The sequence below is a fragment of the Helianthus annuus genome, chromosome 3, assembly GCF_002127325.2.
Source record: "Helianthus annuus cultivar XRQ/B chromosome 3, HanXRQr2.0-SUNRISE, whole genome shotgun sequence".
Classification (NCBI taxonomy): domain Eukaryota; kingdom Viridiplantae; phylum Streptophyta; class Magnoliopsida; order Asterales; family Asteraceae; genus Helianthus; species Helianthus annuus.
The window spans coordinates 160,297,277-160,308,496 of record NC_035435.2 but is presented as its reverse complement, the minus strand read 5'-3'; the positions used below and the strand labels follow the sequence as shown (position 1 = coordinate 160,308,496).

Here is an 11,220-nt window from a genome sequence, read left to right as displayed (position 1 = left end):
AATTAGGAAAAAGACATTAGAAAGATATCGGGCAGTAAATTGAAGATATCAGATGTTGCACCAAAACGTGTTGCAAGGAAGAATTCTGTAGATAAAGATGGTTGCTGTGAATTTACACAAAAGGGAGGTAACAGAATGGTATGTTTTTTCAACACTAATTGATAAACGCTAAGACTATAACATTCATAAGGCTGGTTTAATTGTTAATTATCATAATCATGCAGAGATTGCCTGCTAATGTTGTAAGAATTGGCGGATTAAAAAACAAAGTGCATGTGTTAAAAGTGAGGAGCATGAAGGGAAAAACAGTCGATATGAATGTTAGGCGCCAAAAGAATGGAGATGATGTGAGGTATGCAATCGAAGGATGGCCAATGTTCATGAAAGAGAATGGGCTTCGTCTGGGTGACAAAATGCATTTCAAATTCATAAGCAAAGGAAATCTGCTGATCTTAACAGACGTGGATCAAGTTAATGCAGGTTGAAAGGTAAATGTTTAAGCTAATGAAGAAGTTTTTTTGTGTACTCGAAATGAGGACTATATTATGCAAGTTATGTTATGTTTACTTTTGTTTTGGACATATAATCAGTGGTTATGATGTTATGTTTACTTTTGTTATGGAAATGTAGTAAGTGGTTAACCTTAAAGACATTTAGTTATATATCATGAAAAAAAACCATATTTTGGAATGTAAGTAATGTTGGTATCATCTATAAAAGGTTGTTGATTAATATGTGTATGTATATATATTAACATAATAAGTTATTGTTGTTTATATGTGAATCGGTTACTTTATATAATTTGAAAGTAATTAGTTTGTCGGACGGAGAAATATGGATCCTTGGAATAAAAGTTCATGTCCCAATATTATTACCAGAAATAACTATTGATTCAATAATACATAAGAATGTGAATATACTTTAACGCGTAAATACTTCGTTATAAGTTTCTTCGCATATAATAAAAAATGATACAAATAACGTGATGAACAAAAAATGACAAAAATAAAAAAGTCACAATCCATTGAATATCTCTTTATATACAACATTGGTTGTTTTATTTGTAGGCCTGCCATCATTGTCAAGTATTAGTAACTTGATTCCATCTCGTCTTGTAACCCTGGATAAAGCTACGTACAATTGACCATGTGTGAAAACTGGTTGTCTTAGGTACAACCCAACCTTAGATAGCGACTGTCCCTGGCTTTTGTTAATCGTCATTGCAAAACATACAGTTATTGGAAATTGCCTCCTTTGGAATGCAAAAGGAATCTTTCGGTCCGAAGGTACCAAATTCATTCTAGGTATGAATGTCCGAGAACCAATATTACCACCAGAAATTATCTCAGCTTCAATAACACGACTGTAAAGTTTTGTGACCTTTAACCTTGTACCGTTACACAAACCATTTCGTTGGTCAATATTTCGCAACAACATTACTGGAACACCAACTTTAAGCACTAACCTATGATTTGGTAAACCAGACACTTTGAGACCATTGAGCACGTCGGGGGAGTATATTTTTTGCTGATCAACATTGCCATCTTCAGTAGGGCATAGACTGTCAGAACTAAGATACTCTTTTTCTTCACCAGGGAATACTGCCAACAATCTGTCGTTAATCTCGTGAACAACCTCATTCTTAGGCGCAAGTATAGCTCTTGTACTAAAGTAATTACGATCATTGTAATTCTCCAAAATTGACGGATAAACAAAATCAATCAGGCTAGAAATTGGATCAGATATGCTATCAATTAAAAGCTCAGGTGGTATTTCAATTATTGCTTCTCCATCATTGGAACCACCAACATTTCCCTCACCAACATCCAACAACCATTTTGCAAAATTACTGATTTCTTCAACTTCAGATGATGGTCTTCCAACAGTTAACCTCATGTTTCTAGATAACGTCAACAACTTACACTTACTCCACAAATAAGAAGAACATAATGAGGCATTCACAATTTCTTGACGTCCACCGTTTGGAACAACAGGTAGTATTTGCCTAAAATCACCACCAAATACAATTACCTTTCCTCCAAATAAAACATCAGACCTGGATGGATTAGATATATTGAAAATGTCATGCATAGTTCTATCCAAAGCCTCAAATGCATGTTTATGAACCATAGGAGCTTCATCCCATATAATGAGTTTGGTCTGCTGTAGTAATTTAGCTACATCATCGTCTGGTTTTATATGACAAACGGAATCCTCATTAAGATTCAAAGGTATATGAAACCTAGAATGAGCCGTTCTTCCTCCCTCCAACAGCAGTGATGCAATTCCGCTAGATGCAACGTTTAATACAATCTCACCTTTTGACCTAATTGCAGCAGACAATGTTTTCCATAAAAATGTTTTACCGGTCCCGCCATAACCGTAAACAAAAAATACTCCTCCATTGTCTCCATGAACTGCGTTCATAATTTCTTCATATACTGCACGTTGTTCATCCGTTAACAAATTCACCTGACCTTGATAAACATTTTGTAACTCTGATCTGTCATAAGCAAGCTCTTCGTTAATCAATCGGCAGCGAAAGTTATCTAAAGATGAAGTATCCGGGTAAGGCATTGATAAAAATCTCCGAAGCGATGAATTATTCCGAGTTAAAAACTTCTCGATTTCGCATAAAACATAGTTCTTTAATTGCTCATCAGGAATTGATAAACCTGTGATAAATGAAAACCACATATAAATTTAATGGTAATTTTTTTGTAACTGTCACAAAAACATAATATGAAATTTATAATTTTACCTGAAACACGATGATACTTTGAGAATCTGTACAGAAAATCATCTGTCATATACTTCCATGTGCTTTCCCAGACAACTTCAGGTCTAGATAATGTGCTTGACAGTAACATGGTGGCGAATAAATTTCGAATATAACCTGCACTACCTGATATATTTGCTTCTTTGATGGCCTCAATGTACTCCGAGTCGTCATCCAACAAACCAAGCGCATAGCAAACATCTCTAAAAGTATCGTACACTCGACCATTAACTGTTTTAATATCATCAAACGATGTTGGTCCTTTAACTTTGTTAAGAAGAATTCTTAAATAGTACGCTTCACCGGTAGAAGGAGAAACGGAATGAATTCTTCCAATTGTTTTCCCTTTTATTCTCGGAACCCATATACGCTTGTCAAGCTTCCACACATAAAAACGCGGAAACTGTACATATGTTAGTGTACGTGCAACATGGTCGTTAGGATCTTGATTACGTTGCATCCAAGCTAAAAACATTGATGAGTTAACAGATGGTTTGTTTAGCACTTGATTAATATCTTCATCAGGACCGAAACAAACTGTTTGTTGTCCAGGAAGATGGAAAGGAAGACGCATAACAGAAGGACTCCTATAATTAACTTCATTAGAAAAAATCCTCCAAGAGGCTTCACACGCAGATATATACCTACAGTCATAATACTCTTTAATTTCATCATTTTCTGCTTGCTCGTTTTCATTATTGCTCGGAACCACAGCAACTGTTGCTCTATCAGGACCTTTATTAATATACTTGAACAAATACTTTATTGACGCCGCTTGGTTGCACCATTCAACGTTTATATGCGCCTGATATCTTTTCAAAAGCTTTTTGTTATAAGGTACAACACTTCTGTTGTCTAACTGAATCTTATTTTTTAAAACGAAGGAACCGTCATCTCTTCTTCTGTATAAGGGAAATCCGTTAGAATCCAAGGTTGAGTGATCTTGAAATTTCTTGGGAAAACCTTTTGAACATTTTCTATCAACCATACATGGAGAGCTCAGTCTAGCATTACCACATGGACCGTGAATCATATGGTCTTTCACAAGCGTATATAGTTCCGGGTCTTGGTTTAAATCAGGGATTTCTGCAGAAATAAACTGATCAACATGGTCTACAGTTGGAAGTTTGTAATCATTCTCCATGAATAAGCACATATGCGCATGAGGCAATCCTCGTTTCTGAAACTCAATAGTGTAAACAACTACAAAAAAAATAAAAACCTTGTAATTATAATTAAGGTTATTTTTAAAAAGTAACTTTATAAACATACCAGCAGAAGCTTTTCCAAACAAATCACGGTCTTTCAAATCTTTACAAATTGAATCCAGCTTTATTTTAAAAATTCGAGATAAAATATCAGGCCTATCCTCCGGATTAAGATTTGTGTCCTTAAGAAACCTTTGAACCTCCGGCCATTTGGGATTGCAGGTAATGGTTATAAAAAAGTCTGGATAACCATACCATTTACAAATTGCCATTGCGTCAAGATAGTTTTGCATCATATATCGTGACCCGCCTGTAAAGGAAGATGGAAGGAAAATACGTTTTCCAACCTTAGACAAATCTTGTTGGCCGTTATATCTTAGTTTCCGGATATTCTCATATGTATCAGACCTGAGATCTTGTTGCTGAAATCTTATAAAGTTCAGTCGCTCGCTCTCAATCATCGTATAAGCATCAACCAAAAACTGTTGGAATAACCGTCTGGAATTTAGAATCAATGAAAACTGGTTACTACGATCTTGTACACGATACGCAAAAAACTCTCTCATTGTACAATTCGGACGTTTCTTGTTAGTAACATCAATGACACCCCTATGTGGTATGTCAATTCTGTAACCGTCGTCTCCATATGGGAACAAAATAGGATACTGAAGTGCAAGATAGGAAGGATGCAATTCACTTATTCTTTTTAATGAACCTGTTTGTGTCTCGACAACGATATCTCTTTTCTCAAGTGCGTTATCGATATCTCCAACAATAAGAGCAGCAACCTCTGAGGAAGTAGGTAAGTTATAAGTCCGACCATCTTGTTCTCTTTTGCCAATTAGGCGAAGCTTTAAAGTGGTATTAGGATTTTGTTGGAAGCAATCTCTAACCATCCTATAAATTTTCACAAGCACATTTTCGGCATCAAACATTGCTTTGATTTGTTGTATCAGCTTATTATCAGTTTCATCTGAAGTGGATGATGAGGAAACATTGTCTGAAGACCTGTTTCATCAAATTGAAATATTAAGTAAATATATACTTAAAATAAATGTTATTAATAAAATTAGTTCATGAATGGTACCTAAAAACTGATTGCCTGTTTGCCAATTCATTTTCAGTATCGTATATGTATAACTGACAAAATTTAGGCTTCCCTCCGTTTGGTGGCACAAGACTACCAATAGAATGGTAATTTTCACCACTAATTCTGTAGCAAAAAGGAGCATTACCAGTATTAACGGTTTGGTCAACCTTACCACCCATTGAGGTAAACGCGAACATAGAATTGTAACGTCGAATGTTCTTCAAAAAGTGCTTGCTTTCATTGTCATTGGACATGAATAGACTTTTATAATAAGGTGTCGCGGTTTTGTAATCCGGTAAGACAACTTTGGCATAACCACAACATAACATATGACATATTTTGCCACCCTCTTTTCTTCCGCTTCCTTTCTCTGCGTCCCATAACTTTGCATAACAAACTTCACAAGTAATAACTTGATCACCGTGATCCAAATAATCTGTTCAAACATACAACATTATTATAGTTATATATACAACATTCATTACAATAAAAAGATATACGTATTTAAGACTTAGTATTTTTACAATATGTAGCACTACTTATCAAGAAACCTAACCTGTAGAAACACCTTTATAAGGATCTCGTTCTACGATTTCGTCTGTGGTCAAGTCGATCATTGGTATAGGAGACGAAATACGTGCTTTGGATACCAACTTACGTTTCCCAGATGATAGCCTTTGCAAATTACGGTTCAATGATGATGTGCAGGTGGTTGATGTGATGCCAGTTGAAATATTATTCCCAACATCGTTTTTTCTCGTTGTACGATTGCTGGTACTACAAATAATGTTACCTGCTACAATTGACAAAAAGCATATTAAAAATATACATGCAAAACAATAAGAACATATTCCCATATATATAAACCTTAAAATAAAGAAATACTTACTTGTTACAATACTTGAAGGACTTGGATTAACATTATTAGTCACCTCAGGAGTGGATTCAAAATTGTGAAAACCAATTCTGTTGACTATGTTATCAGATGTAACACACGGAGTGGAAGTGGAATTAATATTAGTGGAATCAATATTGACGGATGACGATGTAGTTCCAACATTTGATTTCTTATTATCCAAGTATAATTTTCTTAATTTTCTTCTATGAGATGCCTCGTCTCGAGTAACAATTGGGAGGACAGCTATTATAAAATCGTAGACAAATTGAAAAAATTATAATAAAGAAACAATAACAAATCAAAATAGTTAGTTGTAGATAAGGAAAAAATAATTATCATTTTGTTAAAAAAATATATACTTAAAATAAATACCATTCGTTATGCTTGATAAAGGTCTTCTGCCTCGTCGAACTTTAAAAAGACACAAAAAAAAATGGAAGAATTAATAAAAAATTCTAGCGTAATAGTGAGGTAAGTAAGTAGGTCTAAAATAATATAAATGGACAATAAAATAATTAGTGCTTTACCGTTAACAATGTCGGAGGATGTGTTTTCATTCCGATGAACTGCGGATAAAAAAAATATACATCTCTATCTATATAATCAAATAACTAAGAAGGTAAAAAAAACAGTAAAACTTTAAATAACTTACCATGCTGATTGTTTTCTTTATCAATGTCATTGTATACGGAGACAATTTTTGGTCGTTTAGGCATTTCTATGAATTTAGAAAAAGAATTGTTAAATTACATAGTTGGTATGTAGGAACACATGTTAAGTAATATTTAATCAATAATCAATAAAGATTCATATAAACAATTTAACAAAACAATAAGGTGTTAATTGTGTAAAATGGTCTATATTTTATACGGAGTGTTAAATCATAAAATTTATGTATTATATATGTATAAATATATAAATATAAAGATACATTATAATGACAGCGCACAACTTAAATGAATTATACTGTGCGGAAACAAATATTGTGAAAACAAAAATACATAAAGATTCAAAAAAAATGCTAAATGATTAAATAACATTAGATAAAAATACAAAGTGAACAAACTAACCGAGTTGAAAGGTTGAATACCGAGGATGAAATAATCAAGGGAAAATGAGTGTTTTGCTCAATTCTTATTGAATCATCCAATAAGAAATGAAAGTGGGATATAGAAATCACAAATTGGAAGAAGTCTATAATAATATATAGAGATAGAATATAAAAAATATAGAAATATATTTATGTAATACGTTAATTTTAGAAGTTTGTAAATTGTTATATATGTTTCCATAAATGAATTGGCTTACCTTATATTAAAATTTTTCTTAGGAAATTGAGATTTATAACATCTTTACAAATAAATAAAAGATATGAACTGTGTAAATATGAAGATTGTAACTACTTAATATAATAGATATATAAAACACTAACAAAATCTAAAAACTATTACAAAATAAGTCACATTAGTATCATTACAAAAGATCTAAATAAAGTCAACCATGGGAAAGGACGCAAATTTTTCATGTTCATAAACACAACCAAAAAAGTTAATCTATTCAAAAGACTAACAAACAACTAACCAAACCATAGCTGTTTTAAACACACTTTATAGCAGTCTTCATTAGATTGAAGTTACACCGTTCAACACAATCTTCCTCTGTGAAGTTAAATATGTGAAGTGCAACATGTGTCCAAACTGCAACTGGTTATCATCCATAAATTTCCTCCATCCATCCACAGCGTAACGTAACGTACCACTGTTTAACTCTGTCTTTGTGTCATAAACTTCAACATCACCATTCAAGTTCTGGACAGATATAGGTTGCAATCTTTCAGACAGGCCGGCTCTATTAACAACCTCAACAGGAAGCCGCTAAATGCGTTGAAAATAACAAAAAACTATAAGCAAATATAAACAATTATAAAATTTTTAATTGTTGATCAGGTATAAAATAAAAAGTACCAGCCTATATTCAGCTTTACGGCTAAAGTCGAAATATTCTGGATCAATGCAGATACGGGAAACTTTCTTTGCATTCCTTGAAACCTTCTTTGGATGCTACCCATTTTTAACAACAGTTAAGCATTTATTTGCCTTTGATAAGGAAAATAATGTACAATACAAACGGATATTAGTACACTTAAAATAAAATATATAAATTATTTAATACCTTTACAGTTTGATCAGATGTTGTATAACGTTTTCGGCCTTTGCATTGTTTGTTGAAATTCTCAACTGTGACGGATCGGTCGACAGAAAGTTTACCTTTTCCCTTTCCTTTGAGCTGTTGTGAAATAATACAGTTAGGACATGAAATATTTTTCATCTTATATGTTTTTTAAATTTAAAGCAAAAATTTGTCAGCAACAAATTACATATACAAAATGTACTAATTTTTAAGAAAAAAAAAATAGGAAAATATACATCGAAGACTCGCATTCTAATTGATCTAATCAAGTTGGAGGTTATTTTTCAGACATAATAAAGTTGTTAAATTAATTGTACATTGTCATGTTTATTTAATTAATACTTGAATTGTAAACCAAAGAAATAAATAATGAAGTTCCAACAACTCGAATACAACTATTATGATGATTGAAACTATCCCATGGTATTACTAATCAGGCAAATTGATTAAACTATGTGTTTGTACAAACAAACAAACAAAAAAACCATAAAAGTAATAATATAGATGCAACCATTGGTTTATTATCAGTATTAATGTTCGTATGGGTTAATTGTAGGTTGAATTCAAAAAATTTAGTTATAATAGGCAATTGTCATTGTCATAATAAATAAATTAATATAACAATATAATAGAGAGTGTAAACTTACATCTTGTGTTGTCGTGAAATGTAAACCATCACCTACTTTCAACGTCTCTTTAACATGAACATTCTTTGGTGTACTTGTCGGGACTGTTCCTGATGGACTTTTAACAGATGTGGGCTGGTTATCATCTACCTCTATGTCCTGAAAAAATAATATTAAAAAAAAAGATTGAAAGAAGAATAAAAATGGATACAAAATATAATACCTAATAGATTCGAACCTTAAAAAGCGCTTTATCGTAATCGGCCCTAGAGATCTGAATTACATCATCATCATCATCATCATCAGATTCAACCTTCTTGCTCAACCGTATCTCAACCTCGTCTCGATACACCGTTAAATCAAACATAACATCATTAAGTTTTTCAAAAACCAATAAATCATCTTCCTGAACGCCAAGATCGTTGCAAAGTTGAGTCCAACCTTGTGAGAATACATAGTTTGAATTAACCTTACTTGTTGACACCGTCCACGGAGAACCCTTATAATTAACTTCATATGAGCCAGCCATTACATCGTCTCCAAAACATTGTTGAACAAATGAATCTTCAATGATCTACATAATATGAAAGATAACAAATTGAATGTTGACTATGTACGGTAGATTATAAAAAGTGAAATACATGATAAATATAAAGTTTAAGGAAAATTAATTGAGATTAAGTACCGTAAAACCCAATATTAGATGACGATTAATCGTGAAATAAGATTGATCACAGACGCCATTAACAAAAGATGAAAGATAGAGACCAAAATGGTTCATGGGACGAAATGTAAGGAGACAATCCTTCTGAAGTTTGAGATCTGAAACAACTGTTTCCCAGCCGTCAGTTAAGACTGGCATACGTTTTAATCGTTTCAACATTAAGACCCAAATTTTCCCACTTGAGTGATATATACGCATCTTCCTATCGGCCCAATCCTCTCCGTAGAATTGAGTAACAAAGCTGATAGGTACATCCTGTATATATATTAATATTAATATTAATATTAACTATATTTAGTATAATAAGTTTCAAAGAACAAAATTATAAATTATATTACTCTAAAAGCGGAATTATAGATTACATAAACAATACTTACTATACTCAATGAGGATGGGTTTAGAAGATACTTTACAAATGAAGTATACATTTTGAAACCTGCAACAATAAATTATTTTCAAATTCTAGTACTTTACCAAACACTAATATATCTATCTATCTTAACAAATATATACATACCACTGATTGGACTACAAAAAATGACGACTAAAATAATGAAAACCCAAAGTTATATGCTTAACAAATTAAAAATTTATATGAATATACATACAATATTATAAATAAATTTAATGCATCAGCAATTTAAAGTTTTAATACCAGTATCTATCAAATTTTAAGTAAATTATTAAATACAGATTCATCAACAAACGTTCATGAAAAAATTAGGATCGTTATATAAACAACTTTTGAACAGAGCATAACAAAACTAAACTACAACACTATTTCTCAAACAATTAAAGACTCAAATCTTACAAAAATCAACAATATTAATGGTTAACTTTAGAAGTACATCAATGTAGTGGTCTAAAATCAAATATATAAACGATTAAAAGAAAAGTTTATGACTGATCACAGGAACATAAATGTTGTTACCTCTAAGTGAAGATTAGAAGCCCTAGTTTCTGTTGCCGGAAACCTAAAAGATGGATGATTCCGGCGATAATCCGATGAAACGTTCCGGTCGGCGATTTGAGTTCTCCTAGGGATGATAAGAATGATAAGAAGGATGATTTGATGGTAGAGTATGGTAAGGACAAAGTCCTTATTTAGAACCGCCATAATGAAATTTACATATACATCCCCTATAGTTTGATTTATGACAAAAATAACATGGATTTAAACATAAATTACCACAACAACCTTTTATGTTCCACTAAGGGTTAAATTACTGTTACCATGTATTTGTTAACCATACAATGAAGAGGGTCAGTTGAAATCAGCAAAGTAATTGTGGTAATTCATTGGTAAAATATGTATATAAAAATAAATAGTATAAACAATATATATTTTATTCTAATTAACATATATATTTAGAATTAACTTATGGTAACTGTATATTAAAAATGTATAATGTATTAACTACATTCCTTAAATACATTACAGTACATGTATAATTAAATTGAATTCAAATATCAACCAATAATTAAATTTTACGTTTTATTTACATAAAAAAACAAATAATATTAAAATTTTATATAATAAAAAAATATAGATATCTAAGTGTCCCATATTAACGAATTATCATATTCGGAAGTAAATTTTAAGTAAGATTCATTATTTAAAGCACAGACTATTTTTTTTTATTATTTAAATAACGTAAAAAGTTATTATCTTATTACTGTGTAATTTTTTCTAAATACTAATTAA

General features: G+C 31.7%; 1 protein-coding gene across 1 annotated transcript; it reads right to left on the bottom strand.

The window, feature by feature from the left end:
* Positions 1–1,014: 1,014 nt before the first annotated feature.
* On the bottom strand, positions 1,015–10,632 carry LOC110932303. Its single transcript, XM_022175648.2, has 14 exons — positions 10,447–10,632; positions 9,477–9,770; positions 9,030–9,365; positions 8,813–8,950; positions 8,148–8,261; positions 7,940–8,035; positions 7,732–7,849; positions 6,628–6,693; positions 5,967–6,218; positions 5,634–5,870; positions 5,090–5,513; positions 4,052–4,995; positions 2,762–3,982; positions 1,015–2,675 (listed from the first exon to the last, which is right to left on the bottom strand). Exons 1-14 carry the CDS (start codon positions 10,630–10,632, stop codon positions 1,015–1,017), a joined length of 6,087 nt encoding a protein of 2,028 aa, XP_022031340.2.
* Positions 10,633–11,220: the final 588 nt, after the last annotated feature.